At 45.0% G+C, this 18,538-nt stretch overlaps 1 protein-coding gene across 1 annotated transcript in view; it reads left to right on the top strand.

The window, feature by feature from the left end:
• The first annotated feature begins 16,779 nt into the window (after positions 1-16,779).
• The window catches only part of LOC103615902 (transmembrane protein 132B), a 172,004-nt gene continuing 170,245 nt past the window's right edge, over positions 16,780-18,538 (top strand). Inside the window, 2 exon segments of the mRNA XM_008634007.2 lie at positions 16,780-16,836; positions 17,592-17,667. Coding sequence (XP_008632229.2) covers positions 16,780-16,836; positions 17,592-17,667 — 133 coding nt within the window.

Raw genomic sequence — 18,538 nt, 5'->3', positions numbered from 1 at the left:
GGCAGCTCTGAGCCATTGAGCCTTCACTATTATTTAAACTCTTTAGGTGTTTATGTTGCTCTTGAGAGTCAGACTTGAGCTCTTAAATCACTTTGATTCCTTTTGGACAAAACAGTTATTGGAGCTGGGGGCTTTTTTACAAGACCTTGTGTACGTGAGGTTTCCCTGTGATGCACAGAGGTATTTGTAGAGTTGTAGCTGATATGTTTCAGTGGAAGAGACGTGGCAATGATTAATAACTTGGTCAGCCCACGCTGGCCCTTCCACTTCTAAGGCAGCAGAGAATGGAAAATACTGTGCAGAGAAGCACATCTCCCCTTGGGATGCCGGGCTGGGAGTACCTGGTGAAGCTGGACAGAACACTATGTAAATGGTGTAATAATGCTGCTTAACTGAGGGGTTTATATAACTGCAAATAAAAATGCTGGGGTTGCGTAAAAGCCTTTGTAAAACCTGCAACTGTGAGTTCTTCCCTGACTTCAAAGGTTTAAGCTGAGTTCTTTAATAAGCTCAATGCCTTAATTGTGAAGTGCCAGGACTGTGCTCATGTTGTTCCAGGCCATGTACGGTGACAGTGACCAGGTGTGTGAGCGCTGCAGGTGCTGGAGGCCACGTGGCTCCTCAGCACGGATGGAATTCAGCGGCCTCTGCTCTGAGAAGCTGCTGGCCCCAGCCCTGCCCCTGTGAAATCCATGGTGGTGTTGTTGTGGAGGAGAGTTCTGCATCAGAATTCCAGAGAACATGGATAATATTAGGGATTATGGCCTCTGTCAGAAGGTAGCAATTAAGGGGTGTCAAGATCATTAATGCATAATTAATCTTAATCTTTCTACTGCTCTATGTACTTAACAAACTAATACAGAAGCAGGGATCCGTGGCCTCGCTTTGACACTTCAGATAATAGAGGCCAGCACTAAACTTGTTCACTGCATACTTCTCGTTTTCCTTGTGAGTAAATTCTGAGCTCTAACAATTAAAAATTACCTTAAAACCAGTTCCCATTAGGAATCACACTGAGACTGATGAGACCACAAAAGGAAATGCAGTGTTGGCTCTTGGGCTCTGGCCTGCAAGAATTGTTTGCCTCTGAGTTGCTGATTGAAATGCAAGGTAGATACTTGAAAGGAAATACAGAACTTTTAATTCATTGCTTATGTTTGTGAGCATTCCTGAGTTAGCAAATCACCAGGAAACTGGCTAAAAAGAAGTGATTTTTTAGCAAAGGAATTGTTAATTATTGAGCTCCTGTAAATTCCTGTAATTTTAAAATCATGTTGGCAATGGATCAAATGAACATGTGGTGCCACAGTGTTAGAGTATTTTTATTTATATCTGATTCACAATTGTCTCCATGGCAATGTGAGAGATGAAGGCAGAGGAAAGAAATGAGTTATCACATTATTAAATGACCCAGTGGAAAAAAAAATTAAGACATGTTAAGGATTAATTTTACATTATAGAGCTGCCTAGCAAGCCGTTATCATTACAGTTAAGGATTTGTTAGCATTTCTATTATAAACGTGTTTTTGAAGTGTTTATTACTGTTTCAATTTGCATCAGGCTGCAACTTTGCATACAGGTTCTCTGAAAAAGGAAATCTAATTTTAAAATGCACCAAGTGGAGCAGTTTATTAATTTTAGAACATTTTGGTGCTCTGTGTCTTGTAGAGAGAGAGATTTCTCCACTCTAATAACTAAATAATGGCTTTTTTCCCTCAAAAAAGAAATCCCAGCCCCTCAGTTGGAGAAGCAGCCTTTACTAGGTTTTCTTAGTGGAATTTGGGGCAAATCAGTGTATGGCTTTTGTAGAGGTGAACACAGCCCAGCTCTTTGCAAATTGAGCTGTTTCTGCTCTGCTTTTGTCAGAAGAATTTTCAGTAGATGTACGACTAAAATGGAACAAAGAACTGGCAAAAGTCTCTCAGAGGACAGAGGTTTTGTTTGTTTTGTGTGGGTTGGGGGTTTTTTGTCCCTTGGCAGGGGAGGGGGGAATGCTTTTCATTACAGCACACAGTTGATGCAAAATCCCCTGCTCTCAGTGGATTATTGCATAATGCACGATAGCGTTTTCAAGCTTGGCTAACTGTGATTAGGAAGCTAAATGCAGGAAAAAAGGCAACAATTTTTGTTCTAAAGCCAAAGCATGTTTGCATCTTTCACCAGCCAGGGCGCTGGTTCCCTGGCAAGGAAAGGCCAGAGGTGCCAGCATCTCTGAGCAAGGGGAGAGCTCCGCTAGGATTTGAGGTATTTTCAGGGGTTTTGGGAGCTTCAGGCGCTCCAGAGATGCGGCTGCAGCGTGGCAGTGCTGTGGGACAGTGCATCAGGTGTGTGTGCAGGAGCTGCCTGGAGGACAGATAATGATGGAAGTGGTACTGGGGTTTAAAACACAGGGAAGAGAGGGAGGGAGGGCTTTATGGAACAGCCCATTTATCTTGAATTCCCAGAAAAATCTGTGAGGCTCTGCAGGGCTGGCTTCTGTCCATCTCTGTTCAATAATTTCATTATCAATCTGGGTAATGGAATGGAGAGTAGGTTTGTTAAACTGACAGGTGATGGAAAGTCGGGAGAGACTGCAGATGCTTGGGGAAGAAGAACCAGAGCACTTTCTTAAAATAATCTGGGCAGGTTGAAATGGTGATCTGGAACAAGGGATGATAGGGCCAAGTGATAGCTTGGGGCGAGGATTGCAACAGATGGCAAAGAGCAGGTGAGGCAGCACTTCAGGCAAAGGATCTGGGGTTACAGTGGGCTCTCAGCAGCACAAACATCAGCCTGTCATGGGATGACAAAAAGCTGTTCTGCAGGGCTGCGTGCAGGGAAGGCACAGAAAGTGATGCTGCTGCTCCAGCAGCCCTGGGGAGGGCTCAGCAGGATGTGGGACAGTGTGAGAGACTGAGACCACTGACACCCTGTCTGCGAGGGAGAGAACACCTTCCCATCATATTTGAAATCTGAAATTCAGGTAGTCTGGATGGCTTAGGGTGAGAAGACACTGGGAGGAGTGTTGCTGCTCCAAGGAGGTGCACAGGATAGTCTGGGAACGCAGGACTACTTAAACCTTGTTTGGTAATTCTTCCAGAAGCTCTGGTGTCTGCCTGAGGTGTTTATGCAGAAGAAAGAATCAGAAATGCACTTTTTTTTTTGCGTCTCACCCATTTTTTAAATGTTTCTCTTCTGGGCACTGGCCTAACTTGACTCTTCTTAGCTTTCATTCAACTTTAATTTTAAAAGAAGGTATTAACAGGGTAACAGCACTGAGCAGGATGGAGCTAGCTGAATTCCCTCTATGAAATGCTACTTTACTTGATTAAGTCTAATGCCATCTTTGCATTCAGCTAACTAGCTCTCTGCAGGTGATAGAATAACTAATCAGAGTAAAAACATCAGATGAAATGAAATATAGACTGTAAACACCATTCTAATTAGTAGCTTTATGGGACTCTGTGAGTGAATGATCATGGAAGAGATTTCTTGTTTTCCATCTTGAGAATATTTGGGTATTAGTCATGGCTGAATGCCTGTTTGTGTCTTCCTAGCTGGGATTTAGGGTATTCTAATCCTGGTTCTGTGTGCAGGTCCTGCCTGTTAGGAAGTGCTAAAAGCTGTCCTTGGCCTCACACTGACCTCTGGCTTTGTGTTAGTCAAATAGAGTTGAAGGAGGTGGCCTGGGTTTGGTGGCCCCAGCCTTTCCTCACAGTGGCCCCCAGCTCCTGGGCACAGGTGCCCAGTGCAGCAGTTCCATGGGTTTTATTTTGGGCACAGTTGTTTTTTCCTCTCTTTGGAACCAGCTCAGCCGTGCTCTGCTTCTGGAGCCAGCAGCCTTTGTCTTGGAAGTTCATCAAAGGTGATTTTCAGTAATTAACTTTCCAGCCTGGAAAAACAAGAAGAATTTCTTGACTGCAGAATTGCTGCCTGTTATGTAAGCAGAAACATTTTTATACAAAATCCCCAAACACTTTCCATCCCTATCTGTATATATAGACAGGGAACAGGTGGCTGTGGCTGCACCCTGCGTTTCGGAGCTAATGGCTCCTGAGTTGTGAGGGGGTTGCACCTCTGAGAACGAAAGTGCTGTGGCAAACTTGGCAATCACCCTAAAGGGGTCTGAAAACAATCCCTTGTGTTGGGGCCCAGATATTCCCTTGGGTTGGGTGGGGCAGTGGGAGAGGGGCTTTCATGGAGCTGTTGGGGCTGTGGCGTGCTCAGAGAGGAGCTGTGGTGTGGCTGATTGCTGGAGTGGTGGTAGAGCAGGGGGCTGCTTTTTTAAAGCCTTTCAGGAAGATGGAGAGGAGGAATGATTTCCATGACAACAATTCAGTTAGGGAGAGAAATGATGGCTCTTGGAGAGGGAGTCTGAAGGGAAGGTGTCGCTGCCGTGAACCTGGAGGGGGCTTAGGGGAGAGCGGGGGACTGAGTGCAATCAAAACATTAAAACACAAAAGCATGATTACTGCTTGAGAATCAGCACTTTCCAAAGGAAATAGTGATGTGAAGCAAGCCCTTGGTGAGGAGGTGGAGGGCTGGCAGGGAAGGAGGAGGAGGAGGGCAGAGTCCTGCCAGCTGGTACCTGGGTGTAGGAGGCGAGCAGGTTTCGGGGTGACCACACATCCTGAGGAGCCTCTGGCCTTCACTCCAGTGCTGCTTTTGTCATATGTGCAAGTGAAACCATCTCCTCTGTTCCAGTGGACATGGCTGGAGTCCATGTCTGAGTGTCCAGGCACAGCACATGCGTGGTCTCTGGGTTTTTTTGGGCTTTCTCCTCTTGCTCTGAAATCCTGTAGTTGTGTGTGTGCCTTTCAGGTGCCAGCAGTCTGGGTGTCCCTGCAAGCTGCCACAAAGTCAGCTTCTAACTATTTTCTTTCCTTTTGTTGCTCTTCATTAGCTGATTTTCTTCCTATATCCTTGTGGCCCAGCTCCCTTTAATGCTGACTAGAAATGGCCTATCATCTCGAAATTGCTTGGACCTTGATTATGATTGTTCTTTTCAGACACTATAATTTTGGGCGATATGTAGACTGGGAGACCTGGTCCTGGCACTGACACTGTCAATTTTGAAAAATTTGCATGGCCTTAAGAAGCCCATCCTAAGACAATGCTGATTAACAAAAAAAAAAAAAAACCAACCCAGAAGCAAAATGTGAATAATATCAAAACTAAACTTTGGAAAAACAGCATTCATTGAGCTATTTGAATTCTGTGCAGCCACAGCAGGCTTGGAAGACACTTGGATACATTTTCCAGCCGTAAACCAAACAGGTTGTCAACTTGAAAGGTACTTGGTTATTGCTGATAAAAGACATGGCCAGTAAAAGGTAGGAAGATACACTGGGAATAAATAACAGAGTCTATAAACAGTCAGTATTTGTTGTATGTCTTTGTAATGCAGTGTTTTTGCAGACAAGTGCACTGAAATTTCAACTTATCAGATTAAAACAAAAAAAAAGAGTAAATAAATTCTGCTTGGGATGGGAGAGATAGTGTTGTGCAGGGTAATCACTCTCCTCCAGCAGCACCGTGGGTGTATTGTGAGCATGGAGTACTGCCAAGCTCCCAGAGCCCTGAGCTGCCAAGGGCTGAGCTGGGTCTGGCCAGGTCCCTGAGCGCAGCCTGTGCCTGGAGACCCTCTCAGAGCCCTCTGCCACTGGGGACACCCCTGCCAGCACGGGGACCAGGGCAGCAGCAACTGGTTGGAGTTGGTGCTGGTGGGGTGTTGGTTCGCACAGAGCCTCCTTCCCAGGGCTGTGCTGGTGGCCCTGTGGCTGTGACGGTGTGACCTGGGGCTGGACAGTGCACCCCAGGCAGCACTGATGGAGGAGCAGAGTCCCCTTTGCTTTTGGGAGGCCCAGATATCAGCTCTGCTTATAATTAGCATTGCCTTCCCCACGCAGCTCCTCAGGATCTAGCTGTCAGCAGCTTTTAACGCTGACGGTCATTAATTGTTTGGGCTGCAACCATCCATGGGCGTAGAGACTGCCACTGAATTATGGATTATGAATCCTTCACCGTGAGTTTGGTGTGTGGTGCCAAGGAAATAGGTGCAGCCCACGCTGCCCCGGCAATCTCTGCTGGCTTGCCTTGTTCTCTGGGGTCCCACCTCAGCATTCCTGGCTTGCAGCAGAGCCGAGAGGCTCCATGGGAAGTGAAATGCAGGGGCTGTGATTTGATCTCATGCTGTTGTGCAGTGCAAGCAAGGAAATGAGCTTGAGGCACCCCAAATCATGTGCCTGGGTTTGTGGGTGGAGTTCTAGGCTTTTGGCTTGTCCCAGCTCTGGAGTTGAGCCCTGGTGCTCCCATCTCCAGTGTGGTTGTACAGGGAACCCCAGTTCTTGAAATCTTTTGATTGCTTACTTATGTAACTGTCAGGTTGTGGGGGTTTTTGGTGTGTGTTTGAGTTTTAAATGTCACCTTATGTGAAATAATTATGCTGCCTTAACTGAGGAGCAAACATTGCCCTGCAATAGAGTGAAAGCCCTGGATTGATGCAGGTTTTTCAGTGCAGTGTCTGCACACGATGGTGTCTACCTTTTATTTGCATTTTGGCATGATCCAGCAGGATCTGAAATGAATGCCAGAAGGAGAAGTCAGTGCATGGTTCTCCTTTTTTATTTTTAACTGATATTTACACACAAGGAGGATTTCACAGACCCCTCTGTCGCAGCCTTGCAGAAAATAATCTGCTCTGTAGTGGTTGTCTTTGGAAAGCTGCAGAGGAGCCATGAAGCCACACATCTTTGTGGAGGGGCTGGTAAGCAGAAAAGGATCTGTGCAGGTTCCTGCATGTGGGACATGAGTGTCTTCCCTGTTTGTAGTCCAAGCTTTTTGGGGTAGAACAGAAAGGGAGGAGAACCAACTGATTCATGTTCGAAATGCTCCTTCAGTGTTGATAGGAAAAGCAAGATTGTATGTATGAGGCATTGGGAATGACTGATGAAGCACTTGGGCCTGACAATGTATCCTGCTTTTCTTTTTTTAAGAGATGATCTAGCTTCTGCTTTCTAACCTCTTTGGGTATTAGGATCCATCCATCTCAATGGTTCCTACTCTGTTGCTGTTCTGAGTTTAGTCCTGGGTCAAAAAGTCCCAATAAGCCTGGCAAGAGTGGAAGACAGAGAGGCAGAATGCACTCTCACGTTCCCAATGTGCAGCTTAGCCACGTTTTTCTAAGTGGTCTTGTTAAAAAGTGGGTATGCTTTAACAACATGCACAGTACCGAAGCCCCAGTTTAATTGCTGGTTACAGATGCTGCTTTTGATCCAAGCTAAACTTCTGAGCCAAGCTGAAGTTCTTACAGACAAGAGTTCGTGAAATTCTAAAGAGGAGGAAATCAGCATTAAAATAGCATTTGTAGAGAATCTTAAGCAAAATGTGCACTTTTCAGTGAAGGCCTTTGCATCATAAATTAGCAACATCTGTCCTCCTATTCTGTATGTCATTTCCTCTCCAAATCCCCTCCAGAATCTGCCATTTTTCAGAAGTATTCTTGGATACATTGAACTGTGGTTGAAGATGCTTCAGAAAATATGCATAAGCATTTGTCACTTGGATAATGCTTCTTAGTACTTGCCACTTTGCTGTATTTTAACAAACTAACCCTCCAAATATGGCTGATGCCCATGGTGAATACAGGCCAGTATCAGGATGAGATATCTTGGACTCAGGGAATTCTGTTGTAAACGGTGTTCAGTTGTGAGAAGTGGCCACTCTTCTTGTACAATATATAGTGGTGACTGGTAAGATCTGAGAAATTCAGAGTATGGCTTACAGATAAGCTCTGAGATAGCTGATTTTGCAGGGATGACATAAAGCAGGATAACCTGTTTTCTTCCCCACTGCTGAGATGCTGCTGCTGTCTCAAAGGGCAGGTGAACTCCCTTGGTTGTTTCAGGTGCAGAGTGTGCTTGAGTGTTCGTAGAGAAATAGGGCTGGGAGTGAACATAAAGGATCATCTTGTACATGCCTCCGTCCCGAGGAGAGCTCAGCATTACCTGTGAAGTTCCTTAGAGACAGCCTGTCCTTGTGGCCTCCCAGTGATGAAGACCTGGTGGTGCTCCCAGGCAATCTGTTTCAGTGTTTCACCGTTCAGTGGATAATATTGAAGAATAAAGTCCAATCTTGGAAAGCTTCTAAGTGTGAATGAAAACATTTAAAAATCAATACTGTGCTTTGCAAGGAGAAAATAAGTGTGCAATGGCACAGGAAAGAGATACCAAGCAGATTTAATGCCTGATCCAGGAGACCTCACTCAAGCAGAAATTTCATTTTATTCCTAAATTCTTTTATTTCTGCTTTATGGATTTAATGGCCACTTGCACCATCTGGTAGTGGCACATCCTGTGCTTTGGTCAGTGCTGCGGCCAGCTTTGGGATGGACTGACAGACCTTTGGTTATGAAACCATCAGGCTGAGTATTTGTGGGGGACGGAAGCTGGCATCATCCTGGGGTTGAGCAGGACAGAGGCTGCGCATCCTCAGTCCCTGCAGAGATGGGTTTTCTCTGTGACCACTGAATCCCTGTGCTTCCTCGTGCCCTCAGGTGTACCCAGGCTTTGCTTGCCTCTGTTCTGCAGGTGGAAGTAGCTTGGAGGTGTCTTTCTGCTTCCCTGATCCTTTGGCCATGCTGGACTAGGCAGACGTGATTAGGAATTACGTGGCAGGAGGGAGAAGCCAGCTCTGAGCTTCGCTGAAAAAAACAGGCTTTGCTTTTTGGAAAACGTGTTGCAAGTACTGTAAATCACAGAAAAGACGGCAGAAAACATGAAGTGTGTAATATATGCGACACCAGGCACTGAAAGGTCAGCGGCTTCATGCACAGGAGTAACGTGCATAAAAAATTAATGAGGCTCTCTAATTAGTTTGTTGTGGTGGAATTTTATTAATGAGACACAATTGATTTCTAGTTTGTGCTAAAAACATAATGAAGTGCAGTGAAAGCTGGTCTTCACAAATTTCAGGTTCTCATTGATAAAATGACAAGAGCTGAAGCTGGAGTGGGCTGCGCTGTGGGAGGCAGCACAGGCACAGTCCCAGAGCTGGGAATTGCACGGGGCTGTGGCAGGGCATGGATTCCACTTTCACCGTCCCCTTCCCACTGCTGCTCCCATCCCCAGCACCCCCATGCTTGGGCCCTGGTACTGTCAGGAATTCAGAATTCCTGGGATTCAATTCCCTGCTGTTGTGGGATATCTTTCTATGCAGAAGGTGAAGCTTGGCTTATTTGCGTTGCAGGTTTTGCAATGCTTCTTGCTTAAGGAAAATTAACTTGTTTGGGTCTTCGTTGCAAGCTGTATATGCTGATTAAACATTTTGATGAAACACTGAGGGAAGAGTAGGATGAGGCTGTTGATTAGTTAGAGTTGAACTTTTTTCCTTTTCACTCCTACAGTTAGAAGAAAAGCCAGGCATTTGTTTTTATCACAGTCTATGTAATTAACCACATCAATAAATATACTGCATTTCTGAAAACTAATACTCCTGAAAAAACCTCAAACACATTCTGTTTAAAATATTATAATTTCTGGTGAATCCTGCAGTTACTGATGTTCAGACAACAGGTCTCTAAGACAGGAACGTTACAGGGAAAAAACTGGGTGAGCTCTAGGTCTGTATTGGTGTAAAGAACCTGTTTGAAACAAAGCCTGCTTGTATTCTATGTCAGGGGCCCAACTAAACTTCTGCACTGCTCCTGGTATGGAGAGACAAACCCAAATAAATTCAGCTATGAGCCAAGAAGAAGAATGTTACCTCCTCTGGGCCATCCTCCATTCCCTCACAGATACCTCCAGTTTGTCTGGACACACGCTGGGGAGCTCCCTGGTGTGTGGACCTTGCATTCCTGTGTGGAATTGCTTTAAATTTGATGCTAAATGTGAGGGAACACACTTGATCTCTCCATGTGCAATCTTGTGCCCCAGTCAGATGTGCTTATACAAGAAGTGCTCTGATTTTCCTGAGAAATGATGTGCCAGGAGCCCAAGGAAGCATTGTGGAGCCTCTATCTGTATTAATCCTTTATACTGCACATTTTTCTTCTCTGTAACTTACTTGGGAATTGTTGAGAATTCATTTGGTTGCAGACTTTGGGAAGCCTTGATGGCTGCCCAGCAGACAGGTGCATTTTCCTTGCTGAGTTTGAGGAAGGCTTGTGCAGCAGCATCCTTGTCCTTGAAAGCAGCTCGCTGACAAGCAGTCGGAGTGCCACACTCTGACAGGTGGTCACTGCTGAGGTTAACCCCGAGTTTTGCTGTGGTCTTGCATTAGCAACTTTGATTGACAAGTTCCCCCTCCTGAGCTAATTCACCCTCCATCTTCATGTTTCTGTCTGCCCAGCCTCGCTCTGAGGGCCAGGAGGGTGGGGAGGGTCATTCACAGTTGGCTGCCTATAAATATTTGGCTCTAGTTTCATCTAAAATTCAGTGGAGATGGTGAGGTTCAAAGGGTGTGTTTGAAAGGGAAAGGGCTAGGATTTTTTGCTTTTTATTAATTAAGTCTTTATTTCTCTACCTTTTTTTTTTGTTTGTTTGTTTTTCCAAGCTTGCAGCAGGCTTTTATAAGAATTCTATAAGAATTTTCTAAGTTGTGGCTCTTGGAAGGGACTTTTGTCAGATGGGGTCTAGTGATGGAATTTTCCATGTCAGGCAACAAAGGATGCTGGTCTGAACCCTGCTGCACAGAGCAGTATTTTCTTGTGTTTGCAGTTCTTAAATGTTTTCTGTATGAGTAGAAGAACATTCCTTGAAGATTGGCCAGGAATAGATCTGGAATAGGCTGCCTTTGGGGAGCCAGTGCTTCCTGTTGATTAATTTAACATCCCACCTTGGTGATCCAAATGTACTTGCTGTGTATGAGAGGATGGGTGAGTAAAGATGGCAAAATAAGCTTTTCTGCCAGCAGATGAATTTGCAGTGTGAGATGCATCCAGGGCTGCTATTCCATATCCATGCACGGAGAGGCAGAAGCACCTGTGCCTCAGTACATCAGCCTTGTTCCCGTCCTCTCGCAACAGGACAACTCCTTACCCCGGGCTGAAATGATGGGACAGTGGGGGTGGTGAGGGAGCCTGAATGTCTTCGGTGCTCGGGGTGGCACTGCAGAAATGGGGATGGTGTGGGTTTCCCCCTACCTGGTGTGTTTGGTGGCCTTTCTTCTTGTCCCAAATTGGGTCTCATCTCTTTGGTGCTACATCTGACTGACAGAGCAGTGCTGTTGTTCTGGAGGGCTCAGTACAGCGTTGTCCCTGTGTCCTGACGGGACAAGGTGCCCTCTGCTCTTGTCCCATGCCCCTTCTCACTCTGGCTGAGACCTGTGCTTGTTCCTCAAGGATGAAGGAGGGGACACACTCAGGCTCCTTGCCATGAGATCCAAGTCTTCCAGAACAAAGGTGGTGAGGTTGGCAGAGGACAATACCTAACTGGCATGACATTTGTCATCAGTCAGATGTTGACTTTTATGCTCAGGCAGATGTTGAGGCCAGCAGATAAATACGCTGCCTGAGAAGTTATCTAAATAAATTTTCCAGATCAAGGCACTGTGCAGGAGAAGAGCCAAGAATAATTAATCTCAGAGTGCCTGGAAGAAGCAGCTGTTCTCCCAAAGCAGAGGGTGAAGCAGGGGTAGAAGGGGAGGTGAGGATGGTCCCAAGTAAACTGGTATAAATAGCACAGCTCCTCGGGGAGAATGCAGTGCTGCAGTGACCTTCGAGGCAGCAAAGTTTTTCTACCTGACTCAGCTGGGTTAAGGGCAAGACATCCTTATCCCAGAGGGGAAAGAAAGGTTTCAAAGTGGCTTTTAGCTTTTTGGACCAATCATTGATGGATTGGGGGTATTTTTTAATGGAAATAGTGAGCTGTCAGTCTGTGTACAGTCAAACTTCATTTCTGCTCCTGCCACCTCCTCTTTGCTCACTGCTTTTCCCGTTGCTCTCTCCTGGACTGTTGCCTCCTGCTTTTCCTTGGGAGTATTTTTCTTTCCTACTGCTGTCTCTTTTCTCCCTGTGCTGATTCAGAAGGCCAAACCTGTCATCCTTGAAGAGTATCCGAGCTCAGGCTCCGTGTTGTGCCTCTCCTCTCTTGGCACGTTCCCCCTTGACAAGCATCCTGCTGCAGCTGGGCACTGTGGCCTCGAATCACCTGTGGGTATCTAAAACGAGTGGGTCCCTTCCTTGGCATGCAAGCCAAGCCCACCTCAATTAGCAGAAGTGGGAAGCACCTGCATTTCCTTTAGTCTCAGTGGGAGCTGCAAGTGTTCAGGCCCTTTTGAGAACAAGCAACTTTTTAAATGTGTGCAGAAGTGTTGGATTTGATTTGTCTTTTAAGTGCTGGCATTTGAGATTTCTGATGTTGCTGCTGTGTGTTTGTCAGTAGAAACAAGTACAGATGGGAACTTGGATGGCACCAGTTTCCCACTGAGCCTGGGGGTGTCTGGCTTTACGGATCTCAGCTCCCGGCGTGGCCTGTGTCACTCAGTGAAGGCTTGTTAATTCTGAAAACCAATCTTGAGCAAAGTCCTAGACTAATATTTGTCTGCTTCCCTTCAAAGATTCAACATCTAGTGTGCTGTTAGTAGATTCCTGGCAGTTGCTTCTGATATTTATTTGAAATGCTGATGTTCCAAATGAGTTCTGATCCAAAGTGCTCATCCTGCAGGTGGAAATTTTGCCTCATAAATTGTCAGATCATTATCAAAATCATTACTTTTTACATTTTTTCCCATATTTATTTCACACTTGCTCTAGATCTGCACTTTTGATCCACTGTGGGTGTTTTCTGTATTTTAAGTTCACATACTACAATGCAGTTCCTATCCCAGCTCTGAAGGAAAACACAGGACCAATTTTAATGACAATGTACAATTGTGCTGACATATTCCAAAGCCTGGGGAAACCTGTCCATTAAAAAATAATGGAGTAGGAAGTCCTGGCATAAAGTAAAGCCTTGAGTGAAATTCCACAGCTTCATGGACTGTTAATTCTTTATTAGGTTTTCCTAAGACCGAGATAAAAGACATTTTATCTTTTTTAAGGTTTGCATTAACATGACATTGAGTTTTATAGATACATTGATCTTCATTTGGCTAATCGAGAAAGGGTAATAGAACTGTGTGTTAAATGCCAGAGCAAAGATAACTCTGTAACACTTCAAATGTTTGTGTTATTTTTATTTATTAAGTTTTCTTCAGATACAGAACTGTGGTCAGTGTCAAGCTGTAAAACTTCTCTCACGGTATATTTTTATGGGCTGTCCTGTCTGATTTTCTTTTTTCTTTTTTTTTTAGCTGCCTTTGCTTTCGAGTTAATTTGGCAGTGAAGTTGATGTGTCTTCACTAAAAACTAACAGAGAGAATTGACAGGAATTAAAAAATACTGTTGTGTCTGATGGATTCTTGCCTCTCTTGGCTGAGAGTGTTCTTTTTACAGTATATTTCAGTCTGAGATGGAGCAGTGAAGTGTGTCTTTGGATACAGAAAAAAGACCTGAATCTCACTGATGTCAATAGATTTTTTCCTGCTGCTGCCCACGAACAAAGATTAAGGTCTGCAATTTTCCAGAAAAATGTTCCAGGCCATGGACATGGCTGGGACGAGGAAAGGTGGCACATGGAGCATGTGGGAGGATAAAGACAATTCTTTATCCCCTTCCCCTAACAGTGAAATCTGGGCTTGGTGGAAGCTGGAGAGACTTTGGAATCCAGTCAGGGGTTTCTCTCTGCTCTCTTTTGGGTCAGCAGCCCTTGGTAATTGTCACTGCCTTGCTTTTCTCGGGAGGCTGCGTCTTCTCCCGGGGTTTAATTGTGCCTGTCTCCAGAGAAACAAATCCCTCACACCAGACCCACGGTGTGCGTTTAATAAGGAAGTCTCTATGGATAAAACTTTATTAACAGCTGTCATTATTAATGAAGATTGTGCAGTGGTCGGTGTACTAGCTCTGTGGTGAAGGCATGTGAGAGGGAAACAAAATGAAAAATTATTTTTGCCTTCTCTGTGTTGAAATTGTACATCCTCCATCAGTTCTGTGCGAGCATAAGGGAGGGCCAGAGGAAAGGATTGGATTGTTGTGGTTCTCTGCAGCTGGAGAGAGCTCAGCCCCAGCTTGGGTGCTTGTTCCCAGCCTCATCACATCTCGAGGCACCTTGACAAATAGGGAATGAGTGAAGCACCAAACCAAATCCCCAGAGCAGCGCTGTGCTGATCACATTCTCTGCTTGTCAGCTCTGAGGGGGGAATCTTCCTCTGCTGCTGTTGAAAGGCCTGCGAGGACTTCACTGACAGTGAAAGGGCACAGGTTGGTTGGCTTCAGAGATGGTCCCCTTCATTTCCAGGGTTTATTCGATCCTTTCCTTGCCAACCACTCTTGCCAAGCCAAAGCATCAGAGCAGCTCAGATCTTACATCTCATCCTCAGCTCCCAGTCTCGCAGCCTCTAGCAAATGCTTATTTTAGCACCAGCTGGCTCTGATCCCTTTGAACTCTCTGATATGAGATTAAATGTTAATTTATTACGTATCATTATAGGATTATATGTTATCTCTAGGATAATGGAATCCAAATGTTAGAATAGCATGTTTGAGATTTAGTGCTTGTACACATTTCCCTCCACTCAGGAAACAAGAATAGCTAAAGGCAGGAGATTGAACAAGAGGTGAATTAATCTGTCTGATCACAGCTAGCTGAGAGCTCAGGCTTTGGAAGAGCAAAACCAGAGGTTCGTAATCTTTTTGCAGAAGCAGAGGAGAAGTTGACGGAATTTTCTAAAAAATAAGTAAGTATGAAGAAATTGTTATCTGCTTTGGCTGTTCCATGGGCAAAATCCCATGGATAAATTATGCAGTGTGAATTATGTGCTTGGCTCTACATAGAAATGCCAGACAAAGCAGAGTGCTGAAGTGACCTGGATGCTGAATTTCTGCAGAATTTTATTCTCTAGGCTGTGGCTTGGTGAGCAGTACTGGATGTAATAAGATATGACTTGAACTTGAATTGACTCAAGCTTGAACTGCACTTGTGATTTTTCCACACAGAGGTTTATAGGTGATGCCACGAAGCAGAAGGTGAACACGGCTCTTTTGCTGTCCCTGTCGCTGCCCATGATGGCATTTTCAAATAGGCAGATGCTGAGCTGTGATGAGCTGCATCCTCAGCACACCCAAATGCTGTGCCCAGGCATGTTGGGCTGTGATAGTGATGTCCTGTGACTCTTATTCAATTTTATAATTCCCCTGTCATTGAGAAAAGAATTAGATCCAGTTTTTTGCCTTCCCAGGCAATCTCAAATCTGATCTAATTTACTCCTCTTGACTCTTGGAGGGTTTGAAAATGCTGTCAGCTAATGCTCATTATCTTTTATTGCATTAATACACTGACACAAGTGAACCACACAGCAAGTATGACCTCATACAAATTTTGGGTTTGCTCAAGAGTTTTTATTCTTTGCCTGTAAGTTAGTAATTGTCTGTGAGCAAGGTAACTGTATTTGGTGCCTCACAGCATGAAAGTCATAATAAGGTTTCACTCTCTTTACACACAAATATTTTGACAAGGTCTCCTTGAACTGCCTCCTCCGGAGCTATTGGGAATTTTCACTGTGCTTAGAAAATCAAACTCCAAATTGCGAATCGGCAACAGAAAGAGAAACAAACACCCAAGAAGTCCTGGGTGAGGCTGCAGGCTCCTTCTGCTCTCCCCGAGAGGAGCCGTTCTCCACGTGTGAATGACAAGCTGCAGCCTTTGATTGCTGTAGTAAGAGAAGAGTGGTACCGGGGGAGGGTTATTTTGTCCTTTCTGACAGCATCTACCATAAATTTGTAAAATATGTCAAATGTGTATTCATAAAGTAAAATAATGCATTCAAGCATGAGAAATTATTCTTTGTTCTGGTACTGGGATGTGCTTGAGCAGGACTGTTTCAATAAGCAGGGGAGCAGGTCAGCAATCACACTTGGAATGCAAAGCTCTCTCACTCCGTAACAAATTAACGGAGTTGCTCGCGGCTGTTGTCATTCCAAAAATAAAATGTTGAATTAAGTAAAGAAATCTGAGACAAAACAGAAACTTTTGTTCTGGATATTTTGAGCAGCGGAAAAAGAAACCAGGCTGTCATTAGAAAGGAAGGATTCGTGTTTTCATGTGCTGTTCCTTGAGAGGCAGACATGAATTGATAACTCAGTGATGTCTGGACTGCAGAATCAGGCCCGTGTGGTTGCTCCTGTGGGAGTCAGAGAGCGTATATTGCTCTGGGAGTCTGCTTAGTGTAGTATTGGTTGCTGGTGAGGGCAATGCAAAGTGCAGGTTGAAGCCTGGGTTCAGAGAAAAAAGGCCCAGGTATCTCTGAACTAATAATGGGGATTCTGTAAAGCTGTGCAGCTTTATTTTGAAGCAGCTAAAAGGCTGCATGACCTCACAGGTCTCTGTCCTGGAACTTTGTAGCTTGTGCTTAAATTCCCCAGTGGGAAAACTCCCTAACACAGGGAGGCTGCACACACTTGAAATGACATCTGTGCGTGTGCATTTGCAGGATGGGGACACAGACCTTGCTGGAAGCAACCGCCTGCACCTCTGGAGTTCAGCTGGGAGACCTAAGTGAAAGCTGACTTCTTTCCACAGCCCTAAACACTGCAAAGGTTTAGCCAGGAATTTACTGTCTACACTGCTAGCGGTCCCCAAAACCAGCATGGGTAGTCAGGGTCACCAACCTGCTCCCAGTGCTCAGGCAGAGCTGGGGGGCTGCTGCTCCACCTGGATTTTGCTGTGGGTGTCTCTGTTCTGTTTTATCTCAGTCCCCAGCAGGGCCATGCATGGCATAGACTCTCCTGGGATTACAGTCACAGTGGGATATGGATGTGTGCTGGTGAGACAGAGGATTTTCTGTGCATTCAAGACATATCTGTGTTCTTAATGACTTTACAGGGGGTTTATTGTAAGCTGCTTTTGTGGTTTCACGTGGCTCTTTGGGCCCATCAGTTCAGAGCTCGTTTCCTCCAAGAGCTTTGAAACAACAGGATGGAGAATCCAGTGAAAGCCCATTGTTCTGGAGAAAGGCTTTGGACCAACCTTCCTGCTTTCTGACAGTGCCTCTGGAGAATCAACATTTTAATATCCTGTAATTTTCAGCTTATGCAAGGAATTTTCCAATATCTCCAAAGAGAGATGCTTACATGGGGAGAATCAGAAGTGCTCTAAAATGATGTGCTTGTGTAACCTGTGGATGCAGGAGTGTAGAAGGTCTGTAGTATGTAGAACATCAAGTTCCTTTGTTTGCCCACAAACAGCAGCAGAAACTAAAAGGAACTAATTTTGGGTTTAGGTGTAATGCTCAAGGCCACTGAATACAGTCAGAAGCTGGGGTTTGTAAAGAGAAGCACAGCCAAAATCTGGGTCCTTCAGGAGCTGAGGGGGAGGGATCAGCCCAAACCAGGGGAGAAATTATTGCTTAGAGGAAAAATGGAAAATGCTGAAGCAGATTTAGGGAAGGATCCCTTTGAAATAACATTTGCTCCTTAAAATGGGACTGCAAGAAATGCATTCAGCACTGTGTTTCTCTGCATTATTTTAAAGCTGAACTCAATCTGAGAGTAATGGCAACCTGCCTCGGTGGTTTGGGAGCAAGACAGGCTTCCTGAAAATTTGGGAAGAGGAGCTGAGAGGGACTTCCTAGCTCCTGGAAGGCACCTGTGCCGTGGTGTTGTGGGGTGCTGTTTATGCCAGTGCCCCTTGCTGCCTGCCCATCCATTTGGGGTGCCATTTGCTGGGGGGGAGGGCATTTACCCCAGTCCTTTCCTGCTCTGCCAGGGAGGAACTTTGTGAGCAATGGGGACGCACTTTGCTGTCCAACAGTAGCTGCTTAGATCAATATCTGCAGCCAGAGAGTGATTTTAATAAAAGGACTCTCGCTCAGCTTTCCTATCTCCATGACAGATGGACCCCAGCTAACATAAATCCTGCCCTTTCTCCTGTCAGTCTCTTGGCTTTGTGTGACGTGTAGATGTTTTGACACTGAATACAAATATTTCACAGTTGGCTAATGGTTTAGAGCATATATTTAAAAGATTTACTTTTGCAATCACCTGGTGCCTTTAGTGAATGTGTTTGCCTTGTAAAGCTTCTCTGTTATTTGAAGAATATATCCACACACTCCCATACATGTATTCATCTTCTGTTGTTTATGAAATATCGCTGAGGGAAAATGAGTTTTGCTTCGGATAATGGTAGGGAGCCCTCTCCTAACCTTCTTTTTAGCAATGAGAACCTCCAGTGGCCATGACAAACCTTATTTATCAGGTGCCAGTGATGCCTTTTCCTGGTCTTAAAATCAAGAGTCATACACGGTTAGAAGGGGAAAAGGGATTTTACCTTGGTATTTATTTTAAGGATCCTTAGGTGTACACGTCCAGGTCATATGCACCGAAATGCACCCTGCCGAAATGCCTACCCCAAAAGATCGGGTATAACATTATAGGTTTTACTAATTAGCATATCTATCAAAGATTCCCCAGTGAGAGGCTCAAGTGAGCCCCCCTCCCCAAGGAGCCTTCCCCTGGATGGTTCTATCT

This window comes from Corvus brachyrhynchos, unplaced genomic scaffold (genome assembly GCF_000691975.1).
Source record: "Corvus brachyrhynchos isolate BGI_N302 unplaced genomic scaffold, ASM69197v1 scaffold114, whole genome shotgun sequence".
Lineage (NCBI taxonomy): Eukaryota > Metazoa > Chordata > Aves > Passeriformes > Corvidae > Corvus > Corvus brachyrhynchos.
The sequence above is the reverse complement of the archived record's forward strand: the minus strand, read 5'-3'. Positions and strand labels throughout refer to the sequence as shown.